At 39.9% G+C, this 21,720-nt stretch overlaps 1 protein-coding gene across 4 annotated transcripts in view; it reads left to right on the forward strand.

Annotated features, from left to right (window-relative positions):
* SEMA5A (semaphorin 5A) overlaps window positions 1-21,720 on the forward strand; it is a 460,083-nt gene that overhangs the window by 354,844 nt on the left and 83,519 nt on the right. For all 4 annotated transcript variants that reach the window (XM_070519875.1, XM_070519877.1, XM_070519876.1 and 1 more), the window contains one exon: window positions 14,465-14,582. In XM_070519875.1, the coding sequence (XP_070375976.1) occupies window positions 14,465-14,582 (118 nt within the window). The remainder of the gene's footprint in view (window positions 1-14,464; window positions 14,583-21,720) is intronic.

The following is a 21,720-nucleotide window of genomic DNA, read 5'->3' on the forward strand; positions in this document are numbered from 1 at the left end:
ACCAGAGGAGGTTCTATAGCTCCTTGGTTATTCTAAAATAAGTCTCCATTCTGCATTTATCCTCGAGGTGGTCCTGGAGCCTGAGGGGAGGCTGAAAAAAGTGCGTGCCTGCACCATCCATGCTGGGCATGCATGGTAACATTGAACGAACAGCCTGGTGCCTTTAACATCACATACTTTTCCTCGGAAACTTATTTTGAAAGAACAATATTTTAAAAATATGTTCTAGTCAAGTTTGACCTCAAAAAATGAGTGAAAATATTTGGTTTTAATTTTAGCATTTTTTTGCACAGCCATTTAATAAATAACATGGGAAATTTTGCTAACAATATATCCAACTCATCAGAATGGATGGTCGCCTCTGGGAGAATGGAGTGTGATAGAAGCTTTTACTTCTCTTGTGTATTCTTTTGTGCCCTAGGACATATTTACCAAATATATGTATTAGTTTCATAACGTGAATTAACATTTACTGAATTTTGAGGATGCTGGGGGTCTGGACAGGCCGGGATATGGGTACAGTGTATGACAAGCAGACCCCATCCTGTGGGCCACCTCATATGCACCCGGGATACAGTTAGGGATCTCGATAGCAGCATGAGGTCTTAAAAATAGGAAAAGTTTTCTATAGATGCATAGGATGGAGCAGGCAAGAATAGCCACTGCCTTAATTCTCACCTGATGTTAATACCAATGTAACATCGTAACCTGCCACTTGGAGGAAAACAAACGCGGGCGGAGAACTGTTAAGAGTCCTCATGTCACTGTTTCATGGAGAAAAGAATGATTGCTCAGCTGTAATAGTCATGTAATAGTCATGTAATAGTCAAATCAGGCTCCCACCCCACCCAAGGGAATATTGTAGGCTTCCAGTTGGTCTGGCTGATTGCAGCTCCTCAAGTCTAAAGAAAAGAAAGCTAGGAGGAGTCGTGATGGGAGGGCTTTTGATATAGACTTCAAGCTGCTTTAAGGATTACACATTAATTAGATCAGTGGGTCAGCAAACTTTCTCTGTAAAGAATCAAATAGAAAATATTTTAGATTTCACAGTCTGTATGGTCTCTTTTACAGCTACTCAACTCTGTCCTTGTAGCATGGAAGCAGCCGCAGACCATAATGAGTGGGTGTGGCGGTGTGTCAGCAAGGCTAACAGATTGGTCAGGCAAAGGAGCATGATTCACTTTTAGATTCAGACAGTTTATTACTGTCATAGACAACAAAAGAGCAGAAAAGCAGTCAGCTAGCCATGCCCCTTGTCTCACAGGATGGCACCAAAACTAAAGGGGGCCGGATGACAATGCAACATGACAACTAAGGCACCATGTTGCTGAGGAGCCAGTTCCCTTGTGCAACTTAGCAGTTTTATAGCCTGCAGCTGTATCCTAGTGGAGGCGGGAGGGAGTCGGGGCAGAAAGCCTTATCTCTCATCAGAACCTGGGAGGCGATGAGAAGCTATCTCCTGACAGCCTCCATGGAACATAGGGAGGTGGGAGGGAAATGGCCTTGTAGCAGCTTCCCATAATCGTCCCATGTGCCATGATCAGGGAGGATCAAAGGGCCTCATGCCAAAGCTCAGGTCAGCTGTTAAGCCTTGCCGCACGTGGAGACATGGAAAGTCACCAGGGCAGCAGGGCAGAGCGTTCCCCTACAATGTGTCTCAGTAAAACTTTAGGTGGCCACCTAGATTTGGCCCATGGGCTGTCGTTTGCTAACTCTTGAATTAGAGTATTATCAGGGCTGGCCTGGTGGCACAGTGGTTAAGTTTACATGTTCCACTTCTCAGCAGCCCAAGATTCGCCGGTTCGGATCCTGGGTGCAGACATAGCACCGCTTGGCATGCCATGCTGTGGTAGACATCCCACATATAAAGTAGAGGAAGGTGGGCACAGATGTTAGCTCAGGCCCAATCTTCCTCAGCAAAAAGAGGAGGACTGGCAGTAGTTAGCTCAGGGCTAATCTTTTGAATGAATAAATGTACATTGTTATCATATACACTGATTTATAAAATTAGGTGTTAAATTTATTAAATTACTTATTAAATTACATAAATTAACTCTATACCATAATATTTTCTGAATATCATGGTGGTTTCTTTTCTTCAAACAATTATATATTCTTTACTTTTTGACACCCATCACAATTATGAGATAAGATAAACCTATCGGATGTGGAGTTAACATTTTACGGGTGAGGGATTGGTCTAAATCAGAGAGAGAATGTCTAAAGAATCATCAGTCATAGAACAGAAACTAGAATTCTGCGTACTACATGCCAGTCCAGGCTTCATTCAGCCTACGGGACCATAAGCCAAAGGCTGGTCGTCGTCTGTCTTTCCAGGTTGCATGCAGCCTCCATCATGTTTCCTGGCCCAAGACAGGCTCGGTAAACACTTATCCAATTTACAAACGGACACTCTGCTTCTCTCTTTTCTGCTACTTTACTTCATAACCTAAAAAGAAAATCTGAGTTCTTAGGAAACAGTGAAACTCCCTTTACAGAAAAACGTAGTGATAAAAAACATAAGCCAAAGGATTAACTGTTGGACCTTAAGTGTTTCTTGTTGTTGGCATTGGTTTTGTGGTTTTTTTTGCTTTATTATTAAAACTAATTGGGGAGAGAAAAAAGGCTGAGAACCAGGAGAATCGTAATCTATAGATAAGATAGGAGAGACATGCCTTTTATGTTTTGCTTTATAAAACTCAAGGGAAACATGGAACCATTAAGAAAAGACTTTGGCTCCATTTATGAATGGGTATCTAGTCATTCTGAATCCATTTGGTCCGTAATAGTGTCATTTAGCTAAAGAAATTAACACCTCATTGAGAAAATTAGTGAGGATATTAGGGTACTGCAGGACATGTATTGCTTGAAAGAGCAAAGTTATAAAAGGAGGAGTTCGTAAGTTGGCACGTTTATTAATTAAATGTTCTCTAAAGACAGCATCTGCCTGATGGGAGAAACTCACAGTGTAGGGAGAGAAATTGCAGTGTCCCCACAATGTTCCCCAGCAGGACAACTTTAGCCATTCAGTTATGAATCACATAAACATTCAGAGGGACATTTTGTCATGAACCCATTTTACAAAGTAATTATTCTCTCTTCAAAATGAATTTAATATTTTCGAAATCTCAACATCTTGAGTTTTTGTTTGCATTGGCTTTGGTTTAGACTCTAAATAGACTGTGGATTTTCCTACTTAATTCATTCATAGTATATTTATTGAACTTCATCTGTGCCAAGCACCAAGCCAGGCCCTGAGTGTTCAATGACAGATGAGGCATCGCTGACCCTGTCTTCGTGGAGCTCAGAGTCTAATGAGAAATTCTGGCATCAATGAAATCTCCCAATGTCTATCATGAATTCAAGCCAAAGGGACATGGGGTTGCTTTAGACTTTATCCTACAATTGATTTATCATTAAAGTCCAGTCCTGGACTACTCTAAGACCTAATGTCCAAGGCTGACATCTCTGTCCAATTACTACCTAAGTTATATCTGAATCATAACCCATCTTCCAATCTTAGATTTCCAATAGTAAGAGAATTATTTACCAAGTTATGATATGCTTATTCAAGGATTGTTCACTCAGTGGCTTATTCTGAAGTCATTCTATGATGACCGTGAAGACATCTGTGTGATATGAGAGTGACTGAAAAAAGCAGGACAACATTATGTGCATGCCATCATTACAGCTATTTAAAAAATAGGAGGAAAAGACAAAGTACATTCACCAACATGCTAATTACGACTGTGAAGGGCACATTGGAAGAGGAGGTCTGAGGTGGATCTTAGGCTGGAACACAGTGTCTTCCGGCAAAGTCACAAGGTAACACCCCCAGGTCCTGGGCAGGGTGGAAAAGGAGCGGTCAAAATGTGATAGGTAGAAGAGGAACATGCATGCAGGCGACTAGGACATTAAGGAACATAAAGCTTACTACTGTTTGTGTGTGACAGTTAGGGAGAAAAGTCGGTTTTGTGGGATCTGAAGCTTATGCAGTTTGGGAGGGATTCTCACTAAGGAAAAGAATATCAAATTATAAATACAAAATGACTAGGGCCACTCACAGGGCCTTAACAGGTCTCATGAAGTAAAGAAGTCTGTTTCCTTAACCTAATGCTAAATCCACCTTTGGCAATGATATAAACATATATTTTGATCCAAGTAGACAATAAAAACAAAGAAAATATATGAACATCATCTTGCAGAGACGCCATGGGCTGCCCCTACAATCATAGGCTTATGAGTACCATTTTTTCTTCTCTTCTTTTGCCAAATATTTTGCTGTAATCACATTGTTGTTTCAACGGAGAATGTTTTCAAGAACAGTCAAGTGTGCTAAAACTATTCCATGGGTCAAATCCAGTAGGAGAGGCTCTTAACCTTCCTTAGCTGTGCGGTAGCCAGCCTACATTTGGGGTTCAGCTTTCTATTCAGTTTCCTCACACAGTGTGTTCCTGTTTCAGTCACTTAGATAAAGTTTGAAAATTGGTATATTTACCAACCTTTTGTACCTCAGCTGAGTTTGAGAAACACAACTAAAGAGCTCACAATGCAAGGTTTCATTATTTAACATCTACTCTATGGGCCTCCTGCTTTTGAGCTCCTGAGTTTAAAGCCACGTAAAGAACTGCATGGGGAAGCTTGGGCTGCAGCACTTTTCTCAGCTTCAGATCCTTGCACCTGAGTTATCCTGAGCTGCAGCACTTCGGCTTTTATACACTGGGTTTCCCCTAAAATTTTATTTGCAGCATAGTCTGATGAATTAATGGTTCTTATAGAAATAACCATTCCCGCATGTCTGCAAATCAGGCTTGCGTATGGAAAGATCATGAGCCTTGGATTCGGGTGAATCCTAGATAAGCCTTTGCTTGGTATGTGATTACGATCAGGTTACTCAATATGTTACTAGGGACAAAAAGACAGAGACTAAGTAATGGGTCTGGCACATAATAAGAATTCAGTACAAGATGGTTCCTTTCCTTTCTCATTTGATTATTCCAGTCAGTTCATGTAGGTCCTACTGAGCCAGCATTCCTAGTGAACGGTCTTTATTCATTCTCTCCACCCTCTGTTGAAGGCTTGACTTTAAATTTCCCTCTGTACCAAATGGAAGTCAAAAGCAACTATAAAAAGAAACACACACATAGGAGAAGAAAAGCAAAAATTCAAGCTGCTCTTGTACATGTGCTTTGCCTTCTTTGCCAAGATATACTTCACATTGCCACTGGACTAAACCGAAGGCAAACTGACCTATCAAGAATTTGTTTTTCCACCTTTAAACAACTTCACATTGTCTGAGAGGTACAGCGCCCATCAGGCCAGATTCTGCTCCTTACATTAAATTGTTTACCTAGCTCTGGTCTGTCTGAGTAGATGGATTTTCTGGCAGTTTGTGAGACTCTACTGTGACCACATTCTGTGTGTAGGTGAGTGATGGCAACATGGCCCCATCCAGCTGGTAGAAGCATCTGCCAGTGGATATTCAGGAATCCCCTGTCTCAAGTGAACGTGTATCTATACACAAGGGTCTGAGAGTCAGGCACCAGTGGAGGCTGCACAGGGCCAGGTGTGAGGAAAGCCAAATGCTTACCTTTGCTGCTGTCTCCAGGTCCATCCCAGCTGTTGAGGAGAGCACTAGAGGATCCGAGTGTAAGGTAGATGCCACGCTTGCCGGAATTTTTCTGCTGAGATGGCCAGATATTCTTCCTCAGGGTGGGCTATGCTCCAAGGAAAGATTCCTTGGCCTAAACCTCATTCACTCAGTCTTGGGTAAACTGTTAAGTTGGATGAATTATAAGGAGTTAGAATCATATAAATTTTTTTTTCCTCTGGACTTATTGTCTTCTAAGGTCTTGTGTAAAAATTAAGATGTATTCCTTGACACCTTGTGCATTCTTCAGATGTAACTGTTGACCCTTCAAACTCTCCTGTGTCTTCTGATTCTGCCCATTAAACCCTTGTTCCCACAAGGGTGTCCCTTGACGAAACATGAGACAAGAAGATATTATATCTTCATGTTTACCCTTGATGGACCGGGAAGGAGAAGAGACTGTGGGAGAGTAGACTTGGAGGAACCTGTAATTACCACTATCTTACAGAACAGAGAACGTAGAATACTGAAAGTGTAGGCTTTTCCCCAAATGAAGGGACCAGTGATTCTTTTCTTTCCCTCTCAGGCGCATGGATACAGCATTTTCTGGTCATCACTCCCAGCAACTACTTCAACATCCCTGAGATGTGAAGGGCTTGTGTTGGCCATTCTTACTCTCTGTGCCCTCTCTGTCCTGGTTTTGGTCCTTGAGTATAAAACTGGCCATGGCTGAGGCTGCTTTCCTTGGAGAGCTTTATCCTGGGCACAGACTTGGCCTTTCAAGAAAGACTTTATGTTTGTTCTAGGGCAAAGTTCACAATGACTGAGGCCCACCCAGAGGCCAAGATAAACAGCTCAGGATTCTGTGCATGCCAAGTGGATGAAGCGGGTCCGTCTGTATCACGTCAGAAAGCAAATCTGGTCCCAAGCTGATCTCAGTTACTAGATTCCAGAAAGCCCTTTTGTTTTGCTTATTTCAAATGCCGTTTACTCTTTTAACTGTTTTTTTCTATCAATTTTCCCAAAATGCTTCACTGTAAAATTTATATCAATTTTGTTTAGTTTTAAAACATATTTTTCAGGAAAATTTGAGTGTTATATCTGCTTAATAAGATTTTAACTAAAAAGCATTTGCCTAGAATTACTGGCAGTACATATCAGTTATTTAAATTTAATATTAAAAGCAAATTGAAATGTGAAAAATCCTCATTGTACTTAACAATCCCATTTAATAATAAGCCTGCAGTGAACAGTTTTTAATATCTTTAAAGTTAGTGACTAATTGAAATTCTAGTTCATTAATTTCATCTATAAATTTTAGCATGTAACCTGAATTCTTATTAAATACCTTTAGCAAGTTATGCATAATGAGTATAAACGTGTATTTTTACTAGTAATTATATCTGTGTTTACTTGGCACATGTCGTCATTTTAAAAAATACTGTTACAATTGTGTCGTATCTCAGTTCTTCTTGGGGATTATAAATTAATCTAATAGATTTCACTATCTTACACATCCTATATGCCACAGCCAAATTTCCCTTGTCTAAGCAAAACCCAGACATTTTATGCACATCAGAACATTTCTCTGGAGCCTTAAGGAAACCTCCACCCAGCCAAGCTACCCACCTCCTGGATCATGCAGTGCACACATGGCTCTGGGACATCCTTCCTCAGGCTATGATGATAAGGGACGTGCTTCTCACTCAGCTAAACCCGAACTTCATTCAAAGGCCAGCCTGCACATCATCTCTTCCTGGCCCACCACTCTCTCCTCTGACTCCTGTAGCACCAATTGTCTGCGCTTCTCACTTAATAGTTATCCCACGCTATGTTGTTGTCAGACAACTTTCATGAATGTGTTCTTCCTCCCTCTCTAGTTCATTTCTGCTCCTTTGTGTCTTCAACACATAGCATTGTGCCTTGCACATGCAAGTAGTCAAAAAATTCATTGTGCGGGGGCTGGCCCCATGGCCAAGTAGTTAAGCTTTTAAGCACTCTCCACTTCAGTGGCCCACGGTTTCACTGGTTCGGATCCTGGGTGCAGACATGGCACCACTCATCAAGCCATGCTGAGGCAGCATCTCACATGCCACAACTAGAAGGACCCACACCTAAAATATGCAAATATGTAATGGAGGGCTTTGGGGAGAAACAAAAAAGTTGGCAACAGATGTTAGCTCAGGTGCCAATCTTTGAAAAACAAATCATTGTTAATTGATCCAAATGTGTAGTTGAATACTTTGCACCACTAAATAGAATGCATTGTGGTGTCTGACATTGCCTGATTAAATAAAGAACCCATGGCATTCAAAGATTTAGGATTTTGGGTATAGAATGTTTTCAAATACCTCAGAAGTCGATACCATATAATAACATGTAATTATGGTTAGAGATTGATTAGACTAGCTATAAACATCCCATCTCAAAAAAACTTTGTTTTTCTTATTTAGTACATGATATAATTTAATTCTTAAGACAGCCTTTTAGGTAAGTATTATCATGCCAGTTTTGCAGAAAAGGAAACTGAAGAAAATATAGGTTCCAGTTGGATTTACCAATTGAAGGATTAGTTTATGTCTTAGAATGCGTTCTTGGAAGGTTATTGTCTAATTAGAATTTTTTCAGTCATATTTCTTGTAAGGTTTTTTAAATTTTTTTCTTGAGGAAGATTAGCCCTGAGCTAACTACTGCCAATCCTCCTCTTTTTGCTGAGGAAGACTGGCCCTGAGCTAACATCCATGCCCATCTTCCTCTGCTTTATATGTGGGATGCCCACTACAGCATGGCTTTTGCCAGGCGGTGCCATGTCTGCACCCAGGATCCAAACCGGTGAACCCCCGGCTGCCGAGAAGCAGAACGTGCGAACTTAACCACTGCACCAGCAGGCCAGTCCCTCTTGTAAGATATTTTTTAGTACAACTCTTAAAGTAAAAGTGGATTCTGACATATATGGCAACATGGTGTTTAAGAATAAGATGCCTCAGGTTGTCTTAAGAATTAAGGCAAGGATCGTTCATGAACGAGTAAATCGATCCTTCCCACTACCATCAAAATGGGAATAGAATTAAGTACTGACATTTGACACATGGCTTTTGCACAGTATTTGGGAAGTTCTTTAAAGTGTGCAGCGCTTCCAAGGAGACCCTAATTCTTTAACAGGGCTCCAGGGCTCTGCTGTTTACGACTCAAGTCAGCCAAAACCTAGCCTCCTTTTATTCAGTTCTTCAAACCCTCCTATTTCCCTCCCACCTGAGCACCTTCCTCAGGCTGAACATGCTGCCAAAATGTTCTGGTTTTGCTGATACTCATCAAATGGATCACTTCTATTTACCTCATTAGTCCTAGTTTAAATGCCACTCCCCACCTGTTACCTGACCCCAGACCCACCCAACTAAATGGGGTTCTCCCTTTTGGTCTTTCCTTTGCAACTGATTGTTGACATTTATCTGTGTAATTGATTAATGTTTATTTCCTTTACTAAAAGGTAAATTGTTTGGGTGCAGTGTCTGTATCTGTTTTGTTTGCCACCGTATATACCCCCACCACTTTCAAAGTCTAGTTCATGGCAGGTACTCTTAAGTATGTGCTGAATGAATAAATGATTGAAGCACTTTTAACATCCCATGTTTAATGAATACATTCCGTTAATATGGTAAAAATTCTTAATATCAAAAATAAACTGATATAAAGACAATTAGTGTCGCAGAAACACACCAGATAACGTCATTGATACTTAGATAATCTAATATACAAGAGGATCATATTCAGTAATTAGCTCCAATTTTTCAGAAGTACGGTGAAGAGATTCTAATGAATACGTCTATTTTGCTTGTTATTCAAATTAGTAAATAGCATAACTGCAAACTTTAAAATGTAAATGAAGAATTCAGATAAATATTAGTACCCATTTAGCTCTAAAATATACTTAATAAATGTGTTTTCAAATAACCTTTCAGATTCTGGCCAGCATGTTTTCTGAATTCAGATACGTTGAAATACCAGGATAACATATCAAATGAGACTAATCTAAGATTATTAACAAAATGAGGAGAAGTTTTTATTACAAAGATTTACTATACAAAGAAAAAGAGTTTCAAAGTGGACTAAAGAAAAGCCGCTTTCGTGATGGCTGCATTCATAGGAAGTCCATGGTTCTCCACACGGTCTCTTTAAAAGACCCACCTTCCAGAAATAAAAAGTTGTGAAGACTGATTTTTCTTAAAGTCTAATTTAGAATAAAGGTAGCACTCATCAGATTTTGCCCGTGGTTTAAAATATTTTAAGCGAGGAAAACTTATTTATATATCAATGGTATTTTTTTAGTGAATGGGCATTTGTGTTTGTAGGGAAGTTTTAGTATTTTAAGGGATAAGTGGAATGTTAAGGACATGCAGAACTGTCAGCATTATCGGAAGAAAGTAATGTTTTTGCAAGCAGATTTCATTTAAAACAGTGTAGAGTAGTTCACGTTACCCTGCATTTCAGTTCTCCAGGCAGCTTTGCAAGAAGGAGCCTGGAGCAGAGTTAGGCAGTGGGAGAAGTTTTCCCCTTTTTGGAATTTGATTTTGTCAAATGTTGCTTTAATAAGAAATGTGAAAAGGGGTGCGGGCCTTGTGACTAATTCTCCAAGTGTAGTTCTGCCCTGTTTGCCCACCGATGTGAAAGAGGGACCATGCACAGAGAATTCCGATGTGTGATGGACTCTGTGGCATTCCACCAGCAAGGAGTGACTCTGCTTCACTTTCGCTCATTTAGGAGTTTGGTCACATCTCACTGTTGCAGCCAGATGAGGGCACAGCAGGGAGCAGGGTTCTCAATCTCCACCCTTTGCCCAGGTCTGTCTTACAGGTCTCAGTTGAAGGCAACTCATTATGGATATTTTCCCACAGAACGGTGTCTGCACAGGCACCCTTACTCAGGGAGAATTTACTGACCCTGAGCCTAGATACACTATGTGAGATGTCTTATTTCATAGATACAAAAATGTACCCTTTGCATGGTTTTACTTACTCATTGGTTTATTCTCATCTTTCCTATCTCCTGTAAAAAAAAAGAAGAGAGAGAGATATTAAATCAGTTGTGTGACTTAAAAATGATGAGTTCTTAGGGCCAGCCGCGTGGCACAGCGGTTAAGTTCCCAGGTGTCCCTTCGGTGGCCCGGGGTTCGCCGGTTCAGGTCCTGGATGTGCACCTCTGCACTGCTTGGCATGCCATGCTGTGACAGGTGTCCCACATATAAAGTAGAGGAAAATGGGCACGGATGTTAGCTCAGGGCCAATCTTCCTCAGCAAAAAGAGGAGGATTGGCGGCAGATGGTAGCTCAGAGCTAATCTTCCTCAAAAAAATAAAGAAAGAAATAATAAAATAAAATAAAACAAAAAAATGATGAGTTCCTAAAATTGAGAAATTTTGGATATGTCTATATCGTATAAATAAAGATTAAATTCTACCCAGTGGAACTGATCATTGAAATGAGTTTTTATTTAAAAAAGTCAATTATTAGAAGTTATATTCCCAAACCTCAAGAACTAGAGATTTTGAAAAGCTAGTGCTCACGCTCTCTGTTGTAAACTTGTGTTTGAGAAAGATGTTATCTGAATTCAATAGAAAAAGGAAAAAGAAACCATACACAGCTTCCTTGTTCTTAATTCTAAGCCATGGATCTTTTTATGTTGGTGTGAAGTTTGAGAAATTTAGATTAAAAGTGTATGTTTTTTGTTCTTTTGTTTTTAATTTTTAGTACAGGAGGAAAGGAGACTTGGTAAAATACATTTCAGATGGATCAAAGATAGTGAGGCAAGTGAAATAATACCGTAGGAGAATCAAAAGTAATCGTGGGTAAATGTTTTTATGATTTTTAGGTATGGAAGCTCTTTCTAAGTATGGCACAAAATCCAATCCTATGAAGGAAAGATTCATTAAATTCACTGCATGAAACTTTGAAACATTTATATCTCAAGAAAAAAAAATACGGTGACTAATGAGAAAAGTATTTGAAATACTATTAACAGAGGATTAATTTTTTAATAGAGAAATTTTTGCTTCCAATGACCAGATAAAAATAGTGAAACCAATGACCCAATCAAAAAAGCAAAACAAAATGAAACCAGGAATTGTTTATAAATAGGAAGTTTACAGAAATGGAAATACAGATAATCAGTAAGTGCTCACACACACTAAATGGAGCAAGTCTTAATCTCACAACTAAATAAATAAAAAAGGTAACTAGAAAATTGTTTTTCCTCTATCAGAAAGGGCTAAGTTAAAAAAAAATAGGCAATATTCAGCATGAAAGAGGGAGAAGAGATAAAGGCATCCCCCATATTGTTGGTTGGTACAAAATTATTAATATCCATAACTTTTAACCCCCCAGTTCCACTTGTAAGTGTTTAGCATGTAGAAAATATGAACATGCATGTGCATTACAGCCTTGCTTTTAAAGGATTTAAATAAGTGTTAAGGCATCAAGGTAACAGAATACACCACAGGCATTAAAAGGAATAAAGTAGATCTGTATATACTGGCAAGGAAAGTCTCATGATGTATTTTTATGTGTAACAATTAAAACATGAGGCTGTGTGTACAATCCCCTTTGCATGTGTTACATGCATTGTTGTACATATAAACCACAGCAACCAAATATACATTTATGTATAGACATATCCACTCATGCACACTTATTTGAATAGGGAAAGTATCTCCAAAATGTATAAACGTGTGAACAGTTGCCTATTTCTAAGAAAGGGAGACTTTTACTTTTTCTTTATAAGTAGTTTGTTTGATTTTTTTGCATGAAAGTAAAATGTATGTGTTAAAGTAATTAAGAAGGAGGCCATTAGACTGGCGAGGCTCTAATGCCTTGGTGGCCTTGGTGAGCAAACCAAAACCCAAGCCAGAGTCTATGCACTCGCATCCGAGAAAATAAAATTTTAAGAACAGCGGTCACAAACAGCCAACTAGGCTTTTCCTAATAAGGCAACCATCTACGCTGTAGCCAGTCAAATCATTTCCTTGCTTTGCTTCCCTGTCTTCTCCATAAAATCCTCCCCGTTAGCTCCTCCTGCAGGTGCAGCACCCCTAACCACCTTGGGTTTGGCACTGCCCAATTTGAATCAATGTATGCTCAAAGAAACTCTTGAAAATTGTAATGTGCCTCAGTTTACCTTTTAAAATGTGCACGGTCACTTATCAAAAGGTTCTATTGAGATTATCTCGAGAGGTAATCGTTTCCCACCCCTTCCCACCCAACCTAGTCCTGCTGTGAGAAGCTCCAATTTTAACTGTTTCTGATTGAACTTCTTTGGGTGGCTAATAAATAATAATTGAATAGTAACTTAATAAATAATAGTTTTATACCTGTATTGCTTGATGTATTGTCTTTAGAGAGATCTTCCCCAGCTGTGGGACTTCGACCTTGCCTTTCTCTGCTTTGGTTTCTTCATTTTGAAGTGGAATAAATGTAATAGCCGTTGAGACCCTATATTTGTAAGATCCTATGAGGTTTAAATGAGCTAATAGAGGTCAAGTTCTTAGAACAGCACTTTATAAGTGGTTAACATATTCGATGTGTTAATTAGGATTATTTTCTGTCCTTAATATTGACGACATATTATTACTTATACTGCCTCCCTGGCCCCGTGTTTGATAGCTACGCTGTGGTTTCTAGTCCTACTCTTGGTTCACCGGTAGCTCTACGACAGTCTCCCTTGCTGTAAGTGCACCCTACTTCTGAGAAGACCCTGGCACTTCCATGGGGTATTCACCTGCCTTCTTCACATCGTTTCACACATCTGACATCTTGACCTCTCCCCCTTCACAGAGAGAGTCCCCAGGTGTTCAGTGCCCTGCTTGCCTGTGGGGTCACCTTCTGTATGATTTTGACCCTGTCATTGTCATCTCTGTCTGCTTCCCTCCACCCCCACCCGCCACCTTTTGTATTTATGGCATAGGAGCCAAAATCTTCATCTAATCATGCCCCTGATTGTGTGTGAACTCTTTCATTTAGACAAAACTAATGTAAAATATGTACCATCTACAATACTTCTGATATAATTTGCTGAATATTGTAGTCAGAGCTGTATTAAACTGTTATTAAATTGATATTTTTAATCATTTTTAAACTACGGTACTCAAAAGGAAGACTTCTCTATTTTATTAAATTTGGAGTAACCATGTTGAAGGGTTTGGGGTGTATTTGCCTCTCCTTGGACCAATTTCTTAAATTTTCTTTGCCTCAGTTTTCTCATTAACAAAGTAAAAACAACAATACCTCACTCATTATAGTTGTTTTAACTGTCTAAATGATATAATAATTTGATGTATCACAGTAGGTGTTCAACAAATGGCATCTGTTACCATGGTGATGATGATGATAATAGTGATGACAGTGATGATGGTGGTAGTGGTGATGATGATGATAAATAAAGTGAAGATATTAATACCTCCCTATAGAAGTTGTTTGTGTCTAAATGATATAATAAATTTATATATCACACTACGTGTTCAACAAATAATGCCTGTTATTAGGAGGATGACAATGATGATGATGGTAGTGGTGATGACTAGTATTTTTCAGCATTGCAAAATTATGACTTTAGCTTTGCTCATGACACCAGAAGGCTCATGTTTCCCAGATAGTCTTTTAGTCATCTGCCCTGCATCTTAGAAAATAAATAGATATTTCAGCCAAAATTAATTATTTCATTTTAAAAGGATATTTGCTGACATATGCAGATAGCCCTGTTCTTTAGTGTGCAGACTAAAACTTTGTTTCTCGTATAGTGCCTATGTGAACTCATTGGCGCCAGGTTTGCCTTAGCTTGCATCTGTTGTGGTGAAACTGCCTCTCTGTTAACCCTTATGTATTTTCAGCACCTGCATTGGGGCCCAGGACCCTTACTGTGGCTGGGATGTGGTGATGAAGAAATGCACAAGTCTTGAGGACAGCCTGAGCATGACGCAGTGGGAGCAGAGCGTCTCCGCCTGTCCTGTAAGTGTCCACCTTCCCTGACCTCTGAAAACATGTCCATGGGAACCCAGCTCTCCTACCATCCTACCCTTCAGTTCAGTGGTGACCACATATTTTCTTGTTTCGACCTTTCCTGCAAACTCTGTCTTTACTCTCTTAACTCATTCAGCTCTTAGCTTGCACAAGAGCCACACAGGATGCTGTCCTAAGCTTTCTGCCTATTTTGATGAGAAATATCTTAAGAGGAAACACTGCTGGTTTGAAGATGGGGTGTAATCTCTGTTTTATTCTTGGATTTTTATCTCCAGAGTTTGGTGTGGACTCTTCTGCCCTTTGTAGCATTAATAAAATAGTAACCTCCATACCCATCAATTTCCCTTGGGAGCTGTAATTTCAGAAGCTGAAATAAGTAGAGTTTTTACAAGAATAAACCATTGAATCCCGTGTGGGACAGTCTGGAAGATGCTGGTTGGGGTCATGGGAGGGTCTGGGAAAAACAGCCTAATGTACATTCTCACAATGCACCCTGCAGGAGGAGGAGAAACCCGCCTGCACTGAGACCGGACTCTGAATCCAGGCAGATGCCGCAACTTCCATTGTCAATTTATTTGTTTGGGTCCTCACTTGTAGGAATCAGCTTGTTTGGTTTTTTTCCTTTGTCTTTAGAACCCTTAATCAAGTAATCTCAAATTCTTTTTTCTGTTCTCAGAGAATATGAGCAACAGCTATTAACTTCCACATTTTTGAAAATGTCTTAAGTCACTCTGCTGTCATATAACTGCTGATCTCTGTGGCTGTCAGTTCTGGCATACCTCTCAAGACAGAGGGGAGAAGAGAAGTGGCACAGCCCACTATTTGAAATCCGCGCTGTCTCTCCCATACAGCACGACTGCCTGAGGCATCTGAACAGTCCATCTGTTTCCCATCAAGGATGATGCTCTTTCCATTTTCTACATCACATGTTCATGAAGCCTGACCTTCAATTTGTGGGGGAAAATCAGGCAGAGTGACATGAGGAAGGCTCGAGCTATTAAAACAACTGTCATTGCCCAAGGTTGACGCGAGACCCAGGCCTTTCACAGCACAGGTGGATGTACCCCCACATCCAGGCACTGGACGTAGCTTTGCAGTGGAGTTAGTGCTTTGGGTTATTTATCTTCAGATCTCTGATTTTAGAAGCAAACTTTTCTGCAGTGTCTCTTGAAATTGGCTAGAAAAATGCCAGTGTGTGTAGTAAGTCCCTTCTCATTTTTGAACAATTCTCTAAAAGCACAAAGGTGTTCACCTTAAATTCTTTGCAGCTAGAGAAAACATAAAGTGCAATATCTGAGAAGTAGCCCTAAAGTATGGATGTGTATTTTAGAAGAATCAGTGCTTCTTCTTGTAGATGTTTGGCCTTGCATTTTTCATGGTAAAAAGGGCAGAAGACTATAATAGCAGTTCTTAAGCGATAAGGACACTAGTCTAGGACTCAAGGTTATTTTAGTGGCTATCTGAGACGTGCTTAATTATATAATGGGAAATGTACACTCACCCACTTGGTTTATAACAAATATGTGTCTTGTAGATTTCTACAATCAAAAAATGGAGATGATACAATATTTAAGAAGTGACCAGAAGTTTGTCACTATAGTTGTTTCCTTCTACTGAGGAGACAGCTTCTGTTATAAACTCAAAGGAAGGTCAAAGGGAGATGTGGACCTGCCCTGGTGTCAGAGCTGCCCTCTCCATCTCTGCTTTAAAAATGTGGCGGAGATGTGATCTCTGATTCACTGTTCATAAAACACACATAACAAGGTCCTTTTGCTGGTACAAGGTGACTTTTGTTATAGAAAACCAGCCCTATCATCTCACTCCATGTAATTTGTCATTTGTCAGGATACACTTTTGATAAAAATATGCAAAGCATCCAACAACAGACGATAAATTGTCACTTTGAACAAAACACAGTGAAGAAAATCATGTATTTTTCTGATTTATGTTGGCTACCGTATAGAAAATGGGAAATCCCATATTACCTGACTTCTATTTTAATTATAAAAATCTAAAATTTTTTAGATTAAAACTAAAATTTAATTATAAAAATTCTAAAAATCTCTTAGAAAGAAATGAGTTAGACGAAAATCATTAGCATCAACATAGAGAAGTCTTAATTTAGGTATTTTAAAAACTCATTAAAAATATAATTTGCTCCTATTTTTTATTTTTGACTGAAATGGAAAAAAGGATTCATTTTATTGGTGAAATCTACCATATTCCACTTCTGATATGCCATTGGTTGTGAAGTATACTACTATTTCATATGTTGCTTGGCAAAAAAAATGCTGCCATGGACTGCAACATGCCAACTGATTTTAGAGATGTTAAAAAGTATATACATAAATCTTGTAACCAGTTAAATACTTTTCTTTCTTTATCTACATATCTTTATCCAAAGAAATGAAGCTTTATAAGCTGAGGGATTTTTTAATAAGACCGAAGTATCCTATATCCAGTGTAAAAGCCCAAGTTGAATAATGAAAGAAGAGTTCCTCTTACATTGAGCTCAATACGTTAGAGCAATGTTGACTATGATGAGTTAACATCAGACCCTCTTGTGGGAACCTCCCAAGGAGATCTTCACAAACTCGGACCAAAGACAGCACAACTGAGTTTCCCAAAGTTAGTGTTCCAGTCAAACCCCAAGCAGAGACTGTGCTATGGGGCTTAGATCCTCTGCTTTCCAGAGAGTTCAAGTTGGTGATGGGACCCTCTAGAAACCTTCCCAGGACTTAGTGACCGAAAGACCTATTTTCCACTAAAAGATCCCTTTTTAAAAATGTTCACAGATTTCTGTTGCCCAGGAAACCGACAAATAGCTGACTGACAGGTTGATTAACATTCTTTTTGCTTATATAATTGTAATTGGAAACATTGTTCTCAGTTTAAGATATTTGAAGTGCTTGAGTAAGATCTAAGTTGACATATCTAGAGTGATTCAAGTAATCCACGTGTCGTTCATTACTTGTAATGTTACTTCACAAAGACAGCATAGTCATAATAAACTACCTGAGCTTTATTTATGCATCAGTACCATCTACATCCTTTGTAGGTACATGATTCCCAGCATACCTTGTCATATAATGAGTCCCTGTTCCAAAATTCATTGTGCCATAACTAGCAAGATACGTAAACTAAATAAGCACCTAAACGTCTCACAATAATAGGATTCTTCCCTAGCTTCTGTGTAATCAGCATCTGTAGAGTGAAAGGGGACTTTAGCAACTATTGGGCCCAAAGCCCTCCATTTGGATGGCAGCACCATAGACCAGAGTCTAAAGGGTTTACACAAAGTTCTAAAACTACGTTGGGAAAGAGATCAGGACTTAAATCCAGTACTTCTGACATTATCCCCAATCTACATGACAATGCCATTCTCAGCAGTCAACATCTCCCCAAAGCAGTGAGTGACAGGTGGACCCAGTGGTAGGTGACCTGGTAGTCACACTGCATATTATGCTTATATAGCCTGCAAGGTATTACTTCTGAATTTTGTAATGAAATCTACTATGAAAGAAAGAAAAGGGAACTACAGTTGTCTGTCTAGACCATGTGCTTAGTGCCGTGTCAGGCAACTTTCAATGGATTATCTCATGTAATTTTCATGATGACCTCCAGGAATGGACATTATTGCTTCCATTTTATAAATGAAAGAACTGGAACTCAGAGGCGATAAAGATTGCCTCTGTTTATCCACCCCATCAGAGGCCACACAGCGCTCCAGCTTAGTTCTCCTCAAATGTGCTATCTTTCTTTCATGTAATTCATTTATAGAGATAGACTTAGGGATGATATTAAGTTGATGTCATAACATGAGACCAGCCTTTCCAAGGAGCATATCCAATATCCTGTTTTGTTACAACCTCTGACAGAGGTGCATGAAACTTTGAAAGCAAATAAAGGAAGATCTTTTAACTTCCGAAAAAACATCCAAATAAGAAATATAAGACTTCAATTTAGTCATAAGAGAATGATGGTTGGAGGACAGTAAGAACCTAAAGATGTATTCCAGGGACCTCTGTCCTCATCAAATGCATCTGCGTCCTTGCTCAGTTGGGAATTAATGAATGAATCAAACGTGGGATTATGGATTAGGGTTGTTAACAAAACTGGATCTTCCTTAGCTCGCTCTTGGAAGTCCACTATTTCCTAGGTAAAGGTGTTTCCTGGGTGAAGGGAACTTTGCTATTACACAATTGGTGGTAAAAGTATATGAAGTTGATTTCCATGAGACTCTCACCAAAGAAGGATCTCAAAACCGCATCACGGAACGAAGCGGCTGAGATCATAGGCTCTGGATTTAGCTTGTTTAGACTGATTCTTGGGTCTTTTACAACCAGTGTGACTTTGAGCAAATTGAACCACATCTGAGCCTCAGTTTTCCTATCAGTCAAATGAGAAGTAGATACTAGGGATGTTCTCAAGATTCAAAGAGTTAATACATGTAAATGACAGGGCAGTGCCTGGCATCCGCTAAACAACCTATACATGGTTTAGGTTTCACTGTGGCTCAATATTTAATATTTAATAATATAGAGCATATGCCCCAGACAGAAAGTCATTTGGCAGAAACTCAGAAGTTTGTACAACTGCAGAGAATTTATTCTAATAGCTTCATTTCTGATGCCTAAGGAAAGCTGAGAAAACATAAAAATACTTACTCATATGGGAAAGTAAAGCAGCAGAACGTACCCTATTATTCATGGATCTATTTCCTAGGCAGATTCTCAAACTAATATACTCAGGGTCAAAACGAGCATGTGGTTAAATGCAATGCAGAGAGCCCTCATCCAGCTGTCCCCATGCTTTTCTGAATGGTGCAAGTTCTTCTTGCTCCGAAATTTAATAGAACCACTGCAGTGGCCCTGGGTTGAAAATACTCTCCCTCAAAGTCTGCAGCTACCCCACCACTGGCTAAAAAATAACCATTTTATATTTTCTATCTCATTCCTCTCCATTATTTCATTAACTGTCACTTATTTCAAATTCTCTCTCTTTTCCTCTGTCACTCTTGTCAACTCATCTTTGCCCAGCCATACATTTGGAAAGAGAACATTTAGAACATTTACAGCATCTCTTTGCCTAAGACCCTGGTATCTTATGCCAGTGCCAAAAGATTTTTTAAAAAAGGATGTCTAGTGCAGTGATTCTTAACTGGAGGAAATTTTGTCCCCAGAGACATTTAGCAATGTTTGGAGAAATTTTGGCTGTCACAACCATGGATGGTGGGGTACTGGCATCCAGACAGTTGGGCCAGGGATGTCACTAAACAACCTACAATGCACAGGGCAATCCCCACAGCAAAGAATTATCCATCCCAAATGTTGGTAGTGCTGAGGATGAGAAACCATGGTGTCGTGGAAAGGAAAAGGCAGACCGGCATTTCCAGTTACATCTTCCACCTTGCTAGTTGTGCAATCTTTAGCAATTTTATAAAAATATCCTTAAATCTTGGTTTGCTTTTTCTGTAAAAATAGTGTATAAAGATCATATCCAATAAGACAACGTTTACCTAAAAGAAATTGAATTCCCTGTGAGGAGGGCCTTAGAAAAGACTATTTTCATTCTACAATGATGGGGAGGCTGCAGTTTGGGGAGGCACTGGGTGAGCAGGTCCCTTCTTTCTCGAGCCTTCTCCTCTTGCTCACAGGAGCATCAAGCATCACATCCTCACTTAACAGTATCCAAAGCAGGAATGACGAAAAGGAGCAGAGAAAGAGTGTTCTCCTCTTATCTAGAGGAAGTAGTTTCTGGAAGTCTCTTGCAGTCTCTTCTTGAGTCTCACTGACCAGCACCAGGTCATATGTCCATTCTTAGATTCTGAACTGGCCCATGACTGGCTTAGACAAGTCGGGATTCGCCCCCTGGCCTGGGGCCTGTCCTGTTTAAGGCCATTGCTGGTGGTGCCAACTCAACCTGCCACGGATACCTACTCTCCCCTGGAGAATGGTGAGGAATAATGCCCATGATGAATGGAAAACTCCTTTCACTCAAAGGATTTCCTTCATAAAAAGTGTCTACCCTGCCTGGGGTTCTTGCCTTTGGCTCTTGGGGCTGTAGAAACTGAGATTCTCAAGTTCCCTCTAGGAAAGGAGATTTATTTTAAGTGAGCATGTGAGTTGGAACCAGACCCCGAAAGTTGTCAGAAGTCAGAGCAGTGATTCCGGCCCTTTCTCTCCGTGTCTGTCTGTCTGTCTGCCTGTTTTTCTCTCTTGCACTTGGTGTGTCTACCTGTACCTTCCCTGTATTCATTTCTTTTCTGTCACCTTACTGATAAATTTAGCTTGTACAAAGCCTACCTCAGCTGTGAGTTTGACCTGTGGCCTTGTAGTTCCATTTCCACAAGTCACTGACTTATTCTTTCAGTTTGCCAATTTCTAAGTATGTTTCCATCATGAAATGTTCTCTTTCAACATTCTGAATGATTTCTGTTTCCATCTTCATTCACTTGTCACCGTTATATTGTATTTCCTCCTAGCCTCACAAATCTTTGATTTTTCCTCCTGATTTCATATAGCTGAAGAGATCTTAACAATCTCTGTTCCCATTTCCTTTGTGTTTTAGATGAAGAAATGGAGCCCAAGGGGGCTTTGAGAGAATCTTCTTTGCCCCTAATCCTCTAATCCATCCCCAAATAATCTGTCCTTTCAAAAGTTTCCAGTCAATATTGGGGGTGGTTTATAAACTTTCAAAAATCACAACAGCATCCTCCACCTACATTGCCCCTCACACTTTCAGGAGAAAGAGGCAAACGGAAGGGACCAGATGTCTCAGAGAGCCTCTTGTAGACAGCGAAATAGCTTGCTGTGCTGGTCAGTCCCTGTTCCCCCTCTCCATGCATTCTCCACCCCAAGGGCCTGACCTTCCCCATTTCTAGATTGTTCTTTCTTCTCCTGGGCTTTCTTGTTATCTTGGGTTTAGCCAATAGGAGCCATGGCAGGAGGAGAGAGTTTGGGGTATTTCTTCCTTGCCCTTCTCCAGCTCAGGCTGCAGCTCTGGCAGAGGCTCCATGCAGCTGTGGCAGCAGCTCCTGTCAGGCCGCTCCCACCAGGCTCTGTCTGGCCCTCACTCAGCCCTTGTAACCTGACCTCCCCTGTCCCTGACAGGCCTAGCATCCTCA

This window comes from Equus asinus, chromosome 10 (assembly GCF_041296235.1).
Source record: "Equus asinus isolate D_3611 breed Donkey chromosome 10, EquAss-T2T_v2, whole genome shotgun sequence".
In the NCBI taxonomy this organism is placed as follows: Eukaryota; Metazoa; Chordata; class Mammalia; order Perissodactyla; family Equidae; genus Equus; species Equus asinus.